The sequence below is a fragment of the Labeo rohita genome, chromosome 17 (assembly GCF_022985175.1).
Source record: "Labeo rohita strain BAU-BD-2019 chromosome 17, IGBB_LRoh.1.0, whole genome shotgun sequence".
Classification (NCBI taxonomy): domain Eukaryota; kingdom Metazoa; phylum Chordata; class Actinopteri; order Cypriniformes; family Cyprinidae; genus Labeo; species Labeo rohita.
The window spans coordinates 547557-566506 of record NC_066885.1 but is presented as its reverse complement, the minus strand read 5'-3'; the positions used below and the strand labels follow the sequence as shown (position 1 = coordinate 566506).

General features: G+C 36.2%; 1 protein-coding gene across 4 annotated transcripts in view; it reads left to right on the top strand.

Annotated features, from left to right (window-relative positions):
* Window positions 1-18950, top strand: part of LOC127180108 (ryanodine receptor 3) — a 176289-nt gene that overhangs the window by 141141 nt on the left and 16198 nt on the right. For 2 of the 4 annotated variants that reach the window (XM_051134055.1, XM_051134053.1), the window contains 15 exons: window positions 1324-1433; window positions 2974-3025; window positions 3241-3294; window positions 3375-3474; window positions 3557-3636; window positions 3730-3806; window positions 4065-4138; window positions 6271-6288; window positions 7683-7763; window positions 7846-7934; window positions 8887-9015; window positions 10811-10915; window positions 11244-11325; window positions 13246-13775; window positions 17394-18176. In XM_051134055.1, the coding sequence (XP_050990012.1) occupies window positions 1324-1433; window positions 2974-3025; window positions 3241-3294; window positions 3375-3474; window positions 3557-3636; window positions 3730-3806; window positions 4065-4138; window positions 6271-6288; window positions 7683-7763; window positions 7846-7934; window positions 8887-9015; window positions 10811-10915; window positions 11244-11325; window positions 13246-13775; window positions 17394-18176 (2364 nt within the window). The remainder of the gene's footprint in view (window positions 1-1323; window positions 1434-2973; window positions 3026-3240; window positions 3295-3374; window positions 3475-3556; window positions 3637-3729; window positions 3807-4064; window positions 4139-6270; window positions 6289-7682; window positions 7764-7845; window positions 7935-8886; window positions 9016-10810; window positions 10916-11243; window positions 11326-13245; window positions 13776-17393; window positions 18177-18950) is intronic. The other 2 variants (XM_051134057.1, XM_051134056.1) reach the window with 1 other exon arrangement.

Sequence of the window (18950 nt, the reverse complement as noted above, 5' to 3'; positions counted from 1 at the left end):
TTTTTGTATTTATATAGTATTATAGCATTTTTTTAGTTATTGCTGTTGGCTTTTAGTTTTATTTAATTTAGTTTAAGTTTTAGTAATTTTTTATGTGCTTTTGGCATTTGTATTCATTTTTTTAGTATTTCTATTTAACTTCAGGTTAATTTTTATATTTTAGTTGTTGGCGTGCACACACTGATTGCACTTTTACTGCAACGTGGCGTAAAATAGTGCATTTTAATGCAATTTATGGAGTAATCTATCCTTAAACACTCTAGAGGGTCAAACCGTGGTGTTTCCTCTTTCTTTATTTCCTGCAGTGATGCATGCTGGTTCTGTTCAGTGTATTAATGCTTCACCTACTGAAAGCAGCTCATCTGATCATCACTAACTCTCACCGCATGAATGACAGGACCGTGGTGCTGCATGAGTCATTTCACACTAGTACTAGTGCAACCCGTTTGACCTAAAATATTTACTTGAAGTCTCTTTGAGATTTTTAAGTGAATATTTTAATTGTTAATGGTTTTCAAGATGTTTGCATGTTCAAGGTTCTCTCATGTGCATTCATGCTCACATGAAATGTAAATAAACAAATAAAATATTTAATCTTTTTTTAGTAGGTGTTTTATTTGAATTGCTTTAAAAGCCACATTTTTTTAATTCTACTTTTTTATGGATTTAATTTTTGTATTCTTGAATTAAATGAATAAATGTTAAAATAAAAACAATCAAAACAGTAATAATTAAACATGCAAATGATATGCAAATGAACAATTTTAAAGCAAAACATTTAGTATTTTATTTTGATTGTTTTTATATTAAAATTATTTATTTTAATTTTATGATTTAGTTCAGAATTAGTTTTATTTTGATTGACAGTTGATTTTGAAACGATCAAAATAAAACACTAATAATTAAATCATAAACGTGCAATTAAAGTATGTTTTAGCATAAAAATGTTTATCATTTTAATTGTACATTTTTATTCATTATTTATTAGTTTAATTAAAAATTGTTAGTTTTCATCAGCTCAAACCCCAGTTTGGGAAACCTTATACTATGGTATGATGCTATTGAAACACCATGTAATCATGTATATATATATATCAAAGTACCATGGTACCTCCACAGTACTTTACTGTAACAGTGTTCTCTGCACGTCATTGTAAGATATAGAGATACAGTGATCGTCACTGAGGGGATGAGATGAGCGGATTCACTGGTGATAATTGATCAGTGAGAGATGAGAGATATGATCAGCACTGTGGTTATGTAGCTGATATTAAAGGCTGAAGTGTGTCATGTTTGTTTGTGTGTGTGTGTGTGTGTGTGAAGAAGACACAGCCGAAAACTGATGAAGAGGAGGAGGAGATCACAGACACTCAGCCGGACCCTCTTCATCAACTCATCCTGCACTTTAGTCACAATGCGCTGACAGAACGCAGGTGAACACACACACACACACTGTCACAAAAATACTCACACTCACGCACATTCACTCGCACTCACTTGCACTCACTCAAACTCACAGATGCTCACCCATGCTTACACACACACTCCTGCACACTCTCACACTCACTTGCAGTCATGCAAACTCACGGACACTCACGCATGCTCATAAACACTCACACTTGCACGCTTACACATGCTCGCACACAATCGTGCACACACTCACGCTCACTTGCACTCATGCACATTAACTCCCACACACACACACACACTCAAACTCACAGATGCTCACCCATGCTCACAAACACTATCACAGTCACACTCATTCATTTGGACAACATTCGGACTCACTCAAACTCACAACACACTTGCACGCTCTTGCACTTATGCATGTTAACTCACACTCACGGACACTCACTCATAAATACTATCACTCAGACTCACAGATGGTGACCCATGCTCGCAAACACTATCACAGTCACACTCTTGCACATTCACTTACACACACTTGCACTCACTCAAACTCACTTCACACACACTCTCTTGCACTCATGCATGTTAACTCTCACTTGCACTCATGCAAACTCACGGACACTCATGCTCATGAATACAATCACACTCATGCACACACACACACTCTCACACATTCACTTGCACTCATGCACATTAACTCACTTGCACTCATGCGCACACACACTTAAATTCAGACACTTACCCATGCTCACAAACACTATGTCACACTCATGCACGTTCACTCACGCTTGTGCACTCACACATGCTCACCCTCACTCATGCGCATGCACACACACTCAGTTGCACTCATGCTTACAAACACTATCATACACTCACACTCATGCACACTCACTCACACTTGCATGCTTACACACGCTTGCACTCAATCACGTGCACACTCTCGCACGCTCACTCACAAAAACTGTCACTCACACAATCACACTCATGCACATTCACTCACACTCAAACTCAGATGCTCACCCATGCTCATAAACACTATCACAGTCACACTCATGTACATTCACTCACACACACTTGCACTCACTTGAACTCACTTCACACATGCACATGCTTATTCACACACAAAACACACACACACACTCATGCTCACCCATGCTTACAAACACTATCACACACTCATGGACATTCACTCACACTTCTGCATTCACACATGCTCACACTCACTTGTGTGCACACACACTCACTTGCGCTCATGCTCGCAAATACTATAACTTGCACTCATGCACATTCGCTCACACTTGTACACAAACTTGGACTCTCTCAAACTTACAGATGCTCACCCATGCTCGCAAACACTATCACACACTCGTGCACGTTAACTTACTCTTGTGTGCTCACTTGCACTCGGCCAATTACTCTCACATTAACGCACGCTCTAGCACACACGTGTACACGGGCACACAGACACCCCTGAGCCTTGTCTGAGCTGGAAAACAGGATCTTTAGTGCTGCAGTCATGTTGAATGTAATGATCTGTTGTTTTGATGTGTGATCTGGTTTCAGCTCTCTAGAGGAGGATCAGCTGTACATCGCATACGCAGACATGATGGCAAAGGTAAGCGTGTCATTACATCACAAGATTATCAATCAGTCCTGTTTGTTACATGATCAAATTAATCAACTCGAAGACAGTATGATTTAATATGTAATATAAATGCAATTCTAGTGATTAACAGCTAGAAATAAGCAAGGTATCTAATAACAGTGACCAATCACAATCATGCTGAAAGACACGTGTGATAAACACATGATGCTATTCTTCATCTGTAGAGTTGTGCTGAAAATGAGGAAGAGGATGAGGAAGGAAAAGAGAAAACATTTGAGGTGAGCAGAGGCTAAATATGACACTTAGATCAGGTAAACATCTTCAGAATCTGATGTGTGTGTGTTGTTTGTGTGATCAGGAGAAGGAAATGGAGAAGCAGAAGACTCTGTACCAGCAGGCCCGACTCCATGACAGAGGAGCAGCAGAGATGGTCTTACAGATGATCAGCGCTAGCAAAGGTACGAACACACACACACACACACACAGAGTATCTGAGTGATCATCATCACTGAGTGTGTGTGTGTTTTGATGGTGTTTCAGGTCGTTTGGGTTCGATGGTCACCTTCACGCTGAAGCTCGGCATCTCCGTTCTCAACGGCGGAAACATCATAGTCCAGCAGGTGCGACACTGGAGACTTCTGTCATTATTGAACACATTTATTCAGGTGCTTTATCATTAATCAATCATGAGTGATTCACATTTTACCACACAGAAAATGCTGGACTATCTGAAGGAGAAGCGAGACGTGGGATTCTTTAAGAGTCTGTCAGGGCTGATGCAGTCGTGCAGGTGATCGCTGATTCTCTCACTAGCGTTTCATGTCACACTGAATGAGTTTACATGCACATCATATTACATTTGCAATCAGATTGTGTGGTTTACATGACTCTGAATGATGCCAGATTCAGATTATGTTGGAATATTAATGTGCATGTAAATGTAGTCAGTGAATGTGATTCAGTGTTATTTACATGTATGCGTTTAGCAGATGCTTTTATCCAAAGTGACTTACAGACATCCCTGTGTGTGTTGGTTGTGTTTGTGCAGTGTTTTGGATCTGAACGCGTTCGAGCGTCAGAATAAGGCTGAGGGTTTGGGGATGGTGACGGAGGAAGGGTCCAGTAAGTCTCACACACACATTCATACGATGATCTGATGAGAGCGACTGAGCGTCAGATTGAGGAGCTGCGAGAGAAACTCTAACAGTCACACCATCATTACATCATCTCATACTGCACTGTGATCATCACACAAAACAACAAGCACATACACGAATGCATTAAATTGCTAAAAAATGACAAGTAAACATGTATTTCTGTTTCAAATAAAAGCTGTTCTTTTGAACTTTCAATGCATCTGTGAATCCTGAAAAAATATATGACAGTTTCCACAAAAATATTGTGCAGCACAGCTGTTTTCAACATTGCTAATAATCAGAAATGTTTGTTGAGCAGCAAATCAGCATATTAGAATGATTTGTGAAGGATCATGTGACACTGAAGACTGGAGTAATGATGCTGAAAATTCAGCTGCACATCACACAAATAAATTACAGTTTAACAGATACTCGCATAGAAAACAGCTGTTTTAAATCATAACTAGATTAAAAAAAAACTTTAAGTTGGCTTGAGAAAGCCGGGCCAGAAAGTTTAAAAAGTTTAAAAAGATGTTTTGAAGGCAATACAGTCTGTCAAATAGATAGCAGGATTGACATGTTGATAGCATGCTTCTTAGCATGATTAGCAAGTTGCTAGCATGTTTTTAACATGATTAGCATGTTTCTAGCATGATTGGCAAGTCGTTAACATGTTTCTAGTATGTTTTAGCATGATTAGCAAGTTGCTAGCATGTTTTTAACTTGATTAGCATGTTTCTAGCATGATTGGCAAGTTGTTAACATGTTGATAGCATGTTTTTAGCATGATTAGCAAGTTGCTAACATGCTGCTAGCATGATTAGCAAGTTGCTAGCCTGTTTCTAACATGATTAGCAAGTTACTAGCATGATTAGCAAGCTATTGACATGTTTGTTGCTAATTAGCAAGTTGTTAGCATGTTGTTAGCATGATTAGCAAGCTGCTAGCATGATTCTAGCATGATTAGCAAGTTCCTAGCCTGTTTCTAACATGATTAGCAAGTTGTTGGCATATTACTAGCATGATTAGCTAGCTGCTAGCATGATTAGCACGTTGCTAGCATGTTCTTAGCATGATTAACAAGTTGTTAGCATGTTTTTTGACATGATTAGCATGTTTCTAGCATGATTGGCAAGTTGTTAACATGTTGATAGCATGTTTTTAGCATGATTAGCAAGTTGCTAGCCTGTTTCTAACATGATTAGCATGTTAGTAGCATGATTAGCAAGCTATTGACATGTTTGTTGCTAATTAGCAAGCTGTTAGCATGTTGTTAGCGTGATTAGCAAGCTGCTAGCATGATTCTAGCATGATTAGCAAGTTCCTAGCCTGTTTCTAACATGATTAGTAAGTTGTTGTCATATTATTAACATGATTAGCTAGCTGCTAGCATGTTGCTAGCATGATTAGCAAGTTGTTAGCCTGTTTCTAGAGATAGATTAGAAGTAGATGAGTTTGAATGAGTCTGAATGGATTAGAAATCTAGTGCATAGAAGGGAAGTTTGAATCTCAAGCCAACTTAATATTTTACTGTTTTTTCACTGTATTTTTGTTTAAATAAATGCAGCCTTGGTGTGGAAAAAATAGGTGTAGAAGTCATTTTTGGTAACCTTAAAATAAAGTGCAAAAGAAACTGCTATCAAATTTCACAAAAATGTAAAAGCAAACAAAGCAAAATAGTGTTTTTCTGCAATAATCTGTTTATTTACAACTTAAAAAAAAATCATCCACTAGTCTCATCAGCCCAGCCAAAATCACACCCACCTGGTGTTTATACTGAGTGTTGTGATAGTTTGATCTCATGGTGCAGTATTACAGTCACATACATGCTTTGAGTTTTCACTCTTATTTACATCTTTCTTCATCTGTTGTTCTTTAGAATCATATGATCTGCACACGACAGTATCTCTTTACGGTTTGGTTTTGAATGACTGACGGTCGCGTACGGTTCATAGTTCACGGTTCATGACTCATGTGATTCAGGCATAAGTGATGGTGATGTTTCAGTGTCAGTATCTCTGGTTCTTCTGGAAGTTTCCGTCTCTTCTCCTTTGCTTATGTCTGCTGTTTTTCTATGTTGATTTCTTTCTTCTTGTCATCTTTTGTCATCGGTGGCAGTCAACGTGAGGGAGCGCGGTAAATACACGCTTCAGATTCTCCTGTCTGTCCGTCCGTCCGTCCGTCCGTCTGTCTGAATGCAGTGCATGTGTCATGTGACAGGAAGTGAACCCCACTGACGTCTGCTGGTCCCTCCTTTCTGTCCGTCTCTCTCTGTCTTTCTCTCTCTGTATTTCTCGCTCATCTTCCTGTTCTTAATAAGTGCTGAATATGTGCAAACGATGTTAAATTCGCACGACTAACCAGTGAAACCCTTTAGTGTGTAGAAAGAAGTTTCGCTGAGTTTGAGAAGACAAATTACTGCTTTAAAAGCTTTACAAATGTGCTTGCTTTCCATTTCCATGTTATAGATCTGGGTTTCCCAAAATACAGTTTGTGAATAGATGACAAGCTAGTTATTAAAAAAATCCTAAAAATCTAAAAGCTTACTAATAATAAATTAAATAAAAAGCCAAATTATAATAAATAATTTAAAAATAAAAACAATCTAAAAACACCTTATAATTAAAATAAATTATTACAATGAATAATTAAAAAATTAAAGCAATCAGTTTAAAAGACCTACTAATTAAATGTCACATTACAATGAATAATTAAAAAAAAATCTATTTTTGGTCATTTTTATTACTAATAAGTAATAAAAATGTCCAATTAAAATGAATCCTTTTAAAATAAAGACAATCACAATAAAACACTTACCAATAATTAATTAAAAATGTCCAGTTAAAATGACTAAATTTTAAAATAAAAACATTCCAAATAAAACCCCTACTACTAATTCCTTAAAAAATAAATTAATAAAGCAAAAACTATTAAAATCACAATAAAATACTTACTAATTAACTAAATAAAAATATCAAAATACATTAATTTTTAATTAAAAACAAAAACTTAAAATTACTTAAAAAATTAAAATGAATAATTTTAAAGTAAAACAATTAAAATAAAACACAAACATATAACATGTATAGAAAACAAAACAAAGTACACTGTAAAAAAATAACTGTAAAATAATTTGTTTCCCCGCTAATTAGTTTAGTCAGCTAAAATATTACAGTTGTCACTTAAATTAACATTAAGTAACTAAAAATTTTAAGTCAGCAGGGTACCAAATTTTATCGAAACAACTTCCTGAAAGAATTTTTCTTTACAGTCTGTTTTATTTTACATTACATAAATGACTGATCCTAAACACGTTTTACAGTCTGACAAAGTTCCATTAATTAATCGTCACAGACTTATCGGCCTCCTCAAATATGATGTCAGGCGGATCAGCGCATGTCAGAGTTTTCTAATTAACCCATTAACACTGAATGCTGATGAGCTGCCAGTAGACAGAGTCTCTGTGGACGTCTGGAGATGTTAAAGCAGATCTTGTTGAAGGAATCTGAAGTGTGTCTGTTTCCCTGAAGGCTCTAAAGTTCTTCAGAATGACGAGTTCACCAAAGATCTGTTCAGGTTCCTGCAACTCCTGTGTGAAGGACACAATAACGGTAAGAAATCTGAATAATGGATCATCTGAACCACACAAACACACAAAAGCTTCTGCTGGAGTGACGTTCGTGTGTGTTTCAGACTTCCAGAACTTTCTCAGGACGCAGACGGGAAACACAACCACAGTCAACATCATCATCAGCACCGTCGACTATCTGCTCAGACTGCAGGTACACACACACACACACACACACACACCCCACTCAAAACACCATAACCACATAGCAACGCCCTAGTAACCACTCAAAACATCGTCACATTGCAACACCGTAGCAACCACTCAAAGCATCATTGCCACATAGCAACGCCCTAGCAACCACTCTAAACATCACTGCCACATGGCAACGCCCTAGCAACCACTCTAAACATCATTGCCACATAGCAACATCCTAGCAACCACTCTAAACATCTTTGCCACATAGCAACACCCTAGCAACCACTCTAAATATCATTGCCACATAGCAACGCCCTAGCAACCACTCTAAACATCACTGCCACATAGCAACAACCTAGCAACCACTCTAAACATCACTGCCACATGGCAACGCCCTAGCAACCACCCTAAACATCATTGCCACATAGCAATACCCTAGCAACCACTCAAAACATTATTGGCACATAGCAACACATTTGTAACCACTCAAAACACCATAGCCACATAGCAACACCTTAGTAACCACTCAAAAAAACATTGCCACATAGCAACACACTAGTAACCACTCAAAAAACATAATTGCTACATAGCAACACCCTAGTAACCACTCAAAACACCATAGCCACATAGCAACACCTTAGTAACCACTCAAAAAACATCACTGCCACATGGCAACGCCCTAGCAACCACTCTAAACATCATTGACACATAGCAACACCTTAGTAACCTCTCAAAAAATCATTGCCACATAGCAACACACTAGTTACCACTCAAAACACCATAGCCACATAGCAGCACTCTAGTAATCACTCAGAAAACATCACTGCTACATAGAAACATCTTAGTAACCACTCAAAACATCGTCCCATAGCAACGCCCTAGTTAACCACTCTAAACACCACAGTAACCCCACAGCAGCGCCGTCAGAGCGTCCAGTGCTTTATCTCTGTGTGAATGTTGTTGTGCAGGAGTCCATTAGTGATTTTTACTGGTATTACTCTGGTAAAGACGTGATGGATGAAGCGGGTCAGAGGAATTTCTCCAAAGCGCTCGCTGTAGCCAAACAGATCTTCAACTCGCTCACTGAATACATACAGGTAACCTGGAGACCTTCATTTCTTCACATTGTCCATGTGAATGTTTCTTATCTTTTTAGGTTTACTTTTAATTGACTGTTTGATTATAGTTCCTGTTGCTGGACTTATGACTTAATTTTTTAAATTTGTTTTTATTTAATTATATACGACAATCATTCTCAAATATTTATTACTAAATGTCAGATTGTGTTGAATGGTATGAGATGACAGCAGTGCTCAAACTATTTCAAATCTAGTGAATGAAGCTACAAACTCCATCATAATGCACAATGTTTCCATCTAACATGTATTTTGAGCTGCAGCTCGTCATATTAATGGAGTGTTTCACTAGTTAGCAGTAAACCGGTTACCACACCTCAATATGGAGCAGGTTTGTGTTGGAAATATGGATATTTCATTTGTAAACATCAGACTTGTTTTGCTTATTTCAGTTAATGTCATCAAACTAGCGAGATAAGACAGTAGTAGTGCTGACAGTGTCGTGTAAACATGACTGAACACGAGAAAAGACAAACAGATGAACCGAATCGATCGAGTGAGTCATTTACGCTGGAACCGCTCCGACTGATTCAAACTCGTGACTTTAATTATTCAGTTTAAGCGATTCACTAGCAAAAACCAGATCTAATCAAATCGGGTATCATAATCATTTGATTCAGTTCGGGACTTCGAATCGCGTATCGCGAATCATTTGATTCAGCTCGGGACTTCGAATCGCGTATCGCGAATCATTTGATTCAGCTCGGGACTTCGAATCGCGTATCGCAAATCATTTGATTCAGTTCGGGACTTCGAATCGCGTATCGCGAATCATTTGGTTTAGCTCGGGACTTCGAATCGCGAATCATTTGATTCTGTTCGGGACTTCGAATCGCGTATCGCAGTCATTTGATTTAGCTCGGGACTTCGAATCGCGAATCATTTGATTCTGTTCGGGACTTCGAATCGCGTATCGCAGTCATTTGATTTAGATCGGAACTTTGGAGCGGGTTCATGAATCATTGGGTTCAGATTGGAACTTAAAAGTGAGTTCGTGAATCATTTGATTTAGATCAGAACTTTGTGCATATCGCAAATCGTTTGATGCAGATCAGCTGCATTTTTAGCATTTTAGTTTCATTAAACAGTAGAAACATCAAATACCATGGTTTAACTACAGAAAATGAATGAATAAATAAATGTACAATTTAATAGAACACATTATATTATACAAATATACAAAATGATATCTTTCTATATTCTCTTTTGAGTGGTCAAATAATGCAAAGAAAACATTTTTACCCTTTAGCATTCCACAATTTGTACATTGTACAATTTAATTCAATGTAAAGTGTATTGTGGGTGATACATCAGAACGTAAACAGGTTAAAACGTAAATAAAAGTCACAAAATGAAATCAGATGAACATAAATCTGATCAAAATGTCTGTGTGTTTCATTGGCAAACAAGTGAATGAATCTTCCTCAGAAGAGACAAAAACAGCAACTCACTTCAATATTTGACTTGTATTATAATTACATCCATAAGCTTTTTGTGAAATTTGGATGAACTTATGATGAATCTGTTTGATTTGTTAATTTTTAAGGAGAGAACTAGTTGGACATCACTTGTTATGATTTTCAAAGGTGTAGAATTTAGTGGAGATGCTATAACATGTCTCTACCAGTATCCACACACTAGTAAATTGACCGTAGCACTAGTTGTGTTTTTTTTTTTTTTTTTTTTTTTTTTTTTTTTTAATTTTAGTCTGAGAACAGTGAAGTCCTCCTGTGTTCATAGTTTGTGTCTCATTCAGGGTCCGTGTATCGGGAACCAGCAGAGTTTGGCTCACAGCAGACTCTGGGACGCCGTCGTCGGGTTTCTCCACGTCTTCGCCAACATGCAGATGAAGCTGTCACAGGTGTGTTATTCAGTCTGTGCATCCTGAGTTGTTTCTGTCTGTGTTGATCTGTTATTTCACTGCTGTGAGAGCTGAAGCTGTCAGAAGTCAGATCTGTGTCTGTAGTAGCGTCTGTGAACACTAGATGTCTCTCCAGACAGTCTGAGCGTCTCAGTATGTTGTTATCACTGATACTGATGAGATGAGATGAGTTTGTCTGATGGTGCTGCTTTGGCAGATCAAGCATGAGGTTGATTTAGTAAATGAAAGCGTTCTGTGATCCGGACCGTCACAGTGACCATCACTCCTCTTCATCACACTAATGAACGTCTCAATTGATTCCTCACAGGACTCCAGTCAGATCGAGCTGCTCAAGGAGCTGATGGATCTGCAGAAGGACATGATTGTCATGATGCTGTCGCTGCTGGAAGGTTCTGCTGCACAAACCTTCATTTTAGGCTGTTTTTCTATTTAGTCTTAATTTAGTGTACTTTTTTATTTTGAGTCAACCTGTCCTGTTGTTTGGTTAGTCGTGTTTTAGTCGACTAAACATCTTGGGAATTTAGTTTAGGTTTAGTTAGTTAAAACTTAGGCACATTTCAGTCATGCTGCAGGATAGTTAAACTGATAATCACAATTATTTTGCTCAAAATGATGGTAACACTTTAGTATAGGAAACAGTTCTCACTATTATTAGCATGCCTATTATTAACACATTGGCTGTTTATTAGTACTTTTAAATAACTGATTATGCATTACCATATTCTACATCCCTAATCCTACCCAATACCTGAACTTAACTACTTTACTAACCATTAATAAGCAGCAAATTATGAGTTTATTGAGGTTTATTGTGTTAATAGTGAGAACAGGACCTTAAAATAAAGTGTGACCAAAATTATTATTGCAATTACTGATGATTGTCGTCGTTCGAGAAACTATTATGAGACAAATTCAGTTTTAGCTGTAAAACAGAAGACAATAGAGTCATTATTCAGATCTGTTTGATTCAGTGTTGATTATTTTGTGGTTCTTATTATTTTTGGATTTGTTTTTTTTTTGTTTTTTTTAAATGTGACTATAGTTTTTTTTTATTTCAGTTTTAGTTATTTTAATTAAACTAAATGAAAATGAGAAATTATTAGTTTTTTTGTTGTTTTTTAAATGTATAATGTCTGTATAGTTTATTCATATTTGTTTCGGTTTTCATTATTTTAGTAAATGAAAATGAGAACTTGGAAACATGCTGAAATAAAAAGAAATATATTAAAATATTTTTAATTTTGTTTTCAAAATTAAAAATATTTTAATTAAATTTTTCAATTAGCATTTATTTTATTTCAAATTACAAAATGTTTTTTCTCACAGAATTATTGCACTTTTCACCAATAAGCACAAATTAAGAGAATGCTGATTGCTAAGCTTTCCATTGAGGATAGGACAATATTTGAGTGAGATTTGAAAATCTGTAATCTGAAGGTGCAAAAAACTCAAAATATTGAGAAAATCACCTTTAAAGTCCAAAAAGTTCTTGTCAGTGCGTATTACTAATCGAAAGTTAAGTTTTGATATATTTACGGTAGGAAATTTACAAAATATCTTCATGAAACATGATTCTTACTTAATATCCTAATGTCCTAATATCCTTAATATAATTTTTGGCATAAAAGAAAAATCGATCATTTCAGTAATCAAAAATCAGTAATGGTTTTGTGGTCCAGGCTCACATATTATAAATATAAACATACAAAGACAAAAAAAAAAAAAAACTACATTTTGAAAACAAAACTCAAAATCTTCTCTCAAAAGTGAAAACAGTGACAGTGTTAATATTCCCAGTATTTCTAAATTATATTTGTGTTTTTCTATTAAAACAACAACAAAGACTTTATTTTGTGGCACAGAGGTGTGTAAGTGCGTTTATTCCGCAGCTACAGTTGTAAAAAATACATATCTTAATCATGGAAAAAAAACATTTTGTCATAGTTTTGTTAACAAAATTAAAGGCATAGTTCTGTCAGCATTTACCTCCTCACATTGTTCCACACCTGTATGAATTTATTTCTTCTACTGAACACAAAATGAAGATATTTTGAAGAAGTTGGCAACCAAACAGTTGACGGTAGCCATTGACTTCCATAGTATGGAGGAAAATACTATGGGTGCCAGAAACTGTTTGGTTCCCAACATTCTTCCAAATATCTTCTTTTGTGCTCAATAGAAGAAAGAAACTCATACAGGTTTGGAACAACGTAAGGGAGAGTAAAAGATGACAGAATTTAATTTTTGGGTGAACTGTCTCTTTAAGACTAACACAATGACACACATTAATCACAACAAATCTCCCGCAGGAAACGTGGTGAACGGGACCATCGGCAAGCAGATGGTGGACACTCTGGTGGAGTCCTCCAGCAACGTGGAGATGATTCTCAAGTTCTTCGACATGTTCCTCAAGCTGAAAGATCTGACGACCTCAGAGAACTTCAAGGAGCACGACCCCGACCGCAAAGGCGTGATCTCCAAGAAAGAATTCCAGAAGTCCATGGAGAACCAGAAGCAGTACTCTCAGTCCGAGATCGAGTTCCTGCTGTCCTGCGCCGAGGCCGACGAGAACGACATGTTCAACTACGAAGAGTTCGTCAAGCGCTTCCACGAACCCGCCAAGGACATCGGCTTCAACGTGGCGGTTCTTCTCACCAACCTGTCGGAGCACATGCCTCACGACTCTCGTCTGTCCGCCTTCCTGAACCTGGCCGAGAGCGTTCTCAACTACTTCGAGCCCTACCTGGGCCGCATCGAGATCATGGGCGGCGGCAAGAGAATCGAGAGGGTTTACTTCGAGATCAGCGAGTCCAGCCGAACGCAGTGGGAGAAACCGCAGGTCAGGACCAGTCACACTTATTTCCACAGAGCTTTATTCAGTACAGATCGATTCAAAGCAGCTTCACAGAGATAAACAGTAAAAATAACAGTGTTTATGCTATAAAATTCACCCAATATGAAACATATTCAACATATTCAAAGTTATGAAATGATCAGTTCAATTCAGCTATAAAACGACTTTAGACAGTGTCATTATTCAGTTCAGTTCAGTTGATTCAATTTTGTTCAGTATCAGTGTCAATGTTGCAATGTTCAATTCAGTTCGATATTGTTCAGTTCAGTTTGTTGTTGATTCATTTCAGTTTAGTAACTGTGTCAAAGTTGCAAAATTAATGTATGCAGTTCAGCATTGGTTTAATTCACTTCAGTAACTCTCTAGAATTGTTGAATTCATCAGTCGAAACAATTAATTCAGTTCAGCGGTGAAATAACTACAGTATTGATCCAGTTAAATGTTGATTCAGTTCACTTCAAAAACTCAATGTTGCAAGAAAATGAAACAAGTTCAACGTTGATTCAGTTCAGTTCAGTAACACTAAGTGTTAGTGCTGTGAAATTCATCAATTATTAAATGATAAATTCAGTTCAGCTATAAAACGACTTTAGACATTGTCATTATTCAGTTCAGAAATTCAGTTTTGTTTAGTATCAGTGTCAATGTTGCAGAACTTCAATTCAGTTCAGTTCAGTGTGATATTGTTCAGTTCAGTTCGTTGCTGATTCAAATGAGTTTAGTAACAGTGTCAAAATTGCAAAATTCATCAATTATGAAATGAACTCAGTTTAATTTCGTAGCTAAAGATAGTGTCATTATTCATTTCAAAAACAGCATTAATTCATCAATTTTGAAATTATAACTTCAATTAAGCTATAAAACGACTTTAGACAGTTTTTTCAGTGTCAGTGTCAGTGTTGCAGAAGTTCAATTCAGTTCGATATTGTTCAGTTTGTTGTTGATTCAATTCAGTTTTGTAACAATGTTAAAGTTGAAAAATTCATTTATGCAGTTCAGCATTGATTTAATTCACTTCAGTAACTGTCTAGAATTGTAGAATTCATCAGTCGAAACAATTAATTCAGTTCAGCTGTGAAATAACTACAGTATTGATTCAGTTAAATGTTGATTCAGTTCACTTCAAAAACTCACTGTTGCAAGATAATGAAATAAGTTCAATGCTGATTCAATTCAGTTTTCAGTAACTGTCAGTTGCAAAGTTCATCAATTATGAATAAATTAAATTCAGCTATAAAATGACTTTAGCTGTAAAATTATTGTTGATTCAGTTCAGTTTAGTAACAGGCAATATTGCAAAATTCATCAATTATGAAACAAGTTTAATTCAGTTCAGTGCTGATTCAGCAGTGACAATGCTGAGAAAAAACATCAATTATGAAGTGATTAATTCAATTTAGCATTAAAACTTTACTGAAGACAATAGTGTCATTATTCAAATCAATTCAGTTCCATGTTGATTCAGTTCAGTTCGTTGCTGATTTAATTGAGTTTAGTAACGGTGTCAAAGTTGCAAAATGCATCAATTATGAAGTGAACTGTTTAATTTCGTAGCTCTATGGAAGATAATAGTGTCATTATTCAGATTAATTCAGTTTAGCACTAATTCACTTCAATAACTGCCAGTTGTAGAATTCATCAGACGAAACAATTCAGTTCAGCTGTGAAATAACTACAATATTGATTCAGTTCACTTCAAAAACTGTCAGTGTTGCAAGAAAATGAAATAAGTGTTTCAATATGTTGATTCAATTCAGTTTTCAGTAACTGTCAGTTGCAAAGTTCATAAATTATGAAACATTCGATTCAGTTCAATAACAGCATTAATTCATCAATTATGAATAAATTAAATTCAATTCAGCTATAAAACAACTTTAGACAGTGTCATTATTCAGAAAAGAAAAGTTCAATTCAGTTCGATATTGTTCAGTTCATTAATTCAATTCACTTTAGTAACTGTCAGTGCTAAAAAAAAACAAATTATGAAAAAAAAATTCAATTTAGCATTAAAACTTTACTGAAGACAATAGTGTCATTAAGATTAGTTGAGTTCTGTTTTGATTCGGTTCAGTTCATTGTTGATTCAGTTCAGTTTAGTAACTCAATATTGCAAAATTCATCAAAATACATCATGAAATGAATTCAGTTTTGTTTCGTAGCTCTACAGAAGATAATAGTGTCATTGTTCAGATCAATTTAGTTCAACATTGATTCAGTTCAGTTCAATAACTCGTTGCAAAATTCATCAACTGTGGCATAAATTCAGCTTAACAACAATAACAACATCAGTGTTGTAGAATTCGTCAGTTATGAAACAATGAATTCAGTTCAGCTATAAAGACATAGTGTCATTATTCAGATCAGTTTAGTTCATTATTGATTCAGTTCCGTTTAATGTTTATTCAGTTTGCCCCAATAACACTCCCGCTGTTGCAAAATTAATTATGAAATAAGTTCAGTTCAATGTTGATTCAGTTCAATTCAATAACTGTCAAAGTTGGAAAATTCATTAGTCATAAAACACATTCTGTTCAGTTCAATAACTGTTTAGGTTGAAAAAAGTTCAAATCAGCTATAAAACAGCTCTATAGAAGACAATAGAGTCATTATTCAGATCAGTTCAGACTGATTGATTGATTCAATTCAGTCATTCAAATCATTCAGTTCAATGTTTATTCAATTCTGTTCAATAACAGTGTCAATGTTGCAAAATTCATCAATTATGAGACAAGTTCAATTCACTTCAAAGTTAAATTGGTTCAGATGATCATTGATTCAGTTCACTGTTGATTCAGTTGACTCAGTGTTGCAAAAGTAATTAATTATGAAACAAGGTCAGTGTTGATTCAGTTTAAATATAATTGATTAAATGATTCAGTTCAGTTCAGTGTTGATTTGGTTCAGATGATAATTGATTCAGTTCCCTGTTGATTCAGTTCACTTAACTCAATGTTGCAAAAATAATTACAAAACGTGTTCAGTGTTGATTCAGTTCAAAAATTCAATTTCCTAACAAATGTAATTCAGTTCAATAATTGTCAGTGTTGGAAAATTCATCAATTATGAGACAAGTTAAATTCAGTTCAATGTTGAATTGGTTCAGATGATCATTGATTCAGTCACTGTTGATTCAATTCACTTAACTCAGTGTTGCAAAAGTAATTAATTATGAAACAAGTTCAGTGTTGATTCAGTTCAGAAATAACTGATTAAATGATTCAATTCAGTTCAATGTTGATTCAGTTATGTTCATTAATTGTGTCAATGTTGCAATATTAATCAATTATGAGACAAGTTAAATTCATTTAGAGGTTGATTCAATTCATTTGAATATCTCAGAGTTGCGAAAATAATTATGAAACAAGTTTAGTGTTGATTCGGTTCAAAAATAATTGATTAAATGATTCAGTTCAGTTCAATATCAGTTCAGTGTTGCAAAATTCATCAATTATGAAACCAAGTTCAGTTTCATCTGTGAAGCAGCTCTACAGGAGACAATAGAGTCATTATTCAGATCAGTTCAGTTCATGTTTTGTTCTCGTCTGATGGAGTCGGTGCAGTCGAATCAGTATTTCTGAATAGTAAGTGTGTTTTAAACCGCAGGTCAAAGAGTCCAAGCGGCAGTTCATCTTCGACGTGGTCAACAAAGGTGGAGAATCTGAGAAGATGGAGCTGTTCGTGAACTTCTGCGAGGACACCATCTTCGAGATGCAGCTGGCGTCTCTGATCTCCGAGCCGGACGCTGCCGAGAGACAAGAGGAGGACGATGACGAAGACGATGCTCGGAGCCTGGATCTAGAGGAGGACGAGGAAGACGGCGCGCTGGAGTCCTCCTCGGCGTTCGCTCTGGCCTGCGTCTCCATGAGGAAGAGCCTCTCCAACCTGCGGCAGCTGCTGACCTTCAGGAGCATGAAGAGACAATACCGCAAGCTGAGGAAGATGAGCGTCCGGGAGATGATCCGAGGATTCTTCTTCTTCTTCTGGATGATCTTCACCGGCATGTTCCGCTTCCTCTACAGCCTGGTCTGGGGCTTCTTCCACATCCTGTGGTCCACGCTGTTCGGCGGCGGCCTCGTGGAAGGAGCCAAGAACATGAAGGTGACGGACATTCTGGGCAACATGCCCGACCCCACGCAGTTCGGGATCCACGGGGACGTCCTGGAGCTGGAGAAGCTGGAGTACTGCGACGTGTCGTCGGTGGCGGAGCTCGGACGCTTGGCGGCGGGAGATCAGGCCGAGATGGACCTCATGACGGAGCTGATGAACATCCAGCCCAGGAGGGAAGGAGGCAAACACGGCATGGAGCCGGGACTGGGAGACGTGTCCGAGGTGATCGGAGTGGACGCTCCGTCTTTAGCCAGCGCCGTCCATCAGAAGAAAGCTCAGGTGCGTCACTTCTGCTCAAGGATGCTTTTATTTATATAAAAATACAGTTAAAACTATGTAAGCACATTTCTGCCACTGAATGAAAAGGAAAAAAAAAACATTTTTTTCAGAATTACAATATATAACCTCAAAATTGTGAGAAAAAAGTCAGAATTACAAGATTTTAACTCACTTTTTTTTTTTCAGAATTGCACGTTTTTATCTCACAAATCTGACTTTATTTCTCACAATTGTGACTTTATATCATGCAGTTTTGAGAAAAAGTCAGAATTGTGAGACAAAAAGTCGCAATGACCTTTTTTATGTTTATTTAGTAGATAACATTTTTTTTATAGGTAAAAATAAAATTAAACTACATTTATTTTATTTCGTTTCATTTTTGATTTTTTTTATTTAATCTTTTTTTCCTCCTCCCGCTCTAAAAATTATAAATAAATCATGAATAAAAATAAAATTAAATCACATTTATTTTATTTTATTTTATTTAGTCTTTTTTTTTCTCTTCCCACCCTATATGTCAAAAACTTATAAATAATCATGAATGAAAATAAAATTAAATCACATTTATTTATTTATTTATTTTTATTATTTAGTCTTTTTTTCCTCCCACCCTGTGTCAAAAGCTTATAAATAAGTCATCAATAACATTAGTTAAATCACATGTATTTTATTTATTTATTTATTTATTTTATTTTGTCTTTTTTTTTTTCCTCTTCCCACCCTATATGTGTCAAAAACTTATCAATAATCATGAATAAAAATAAAATTAAATCA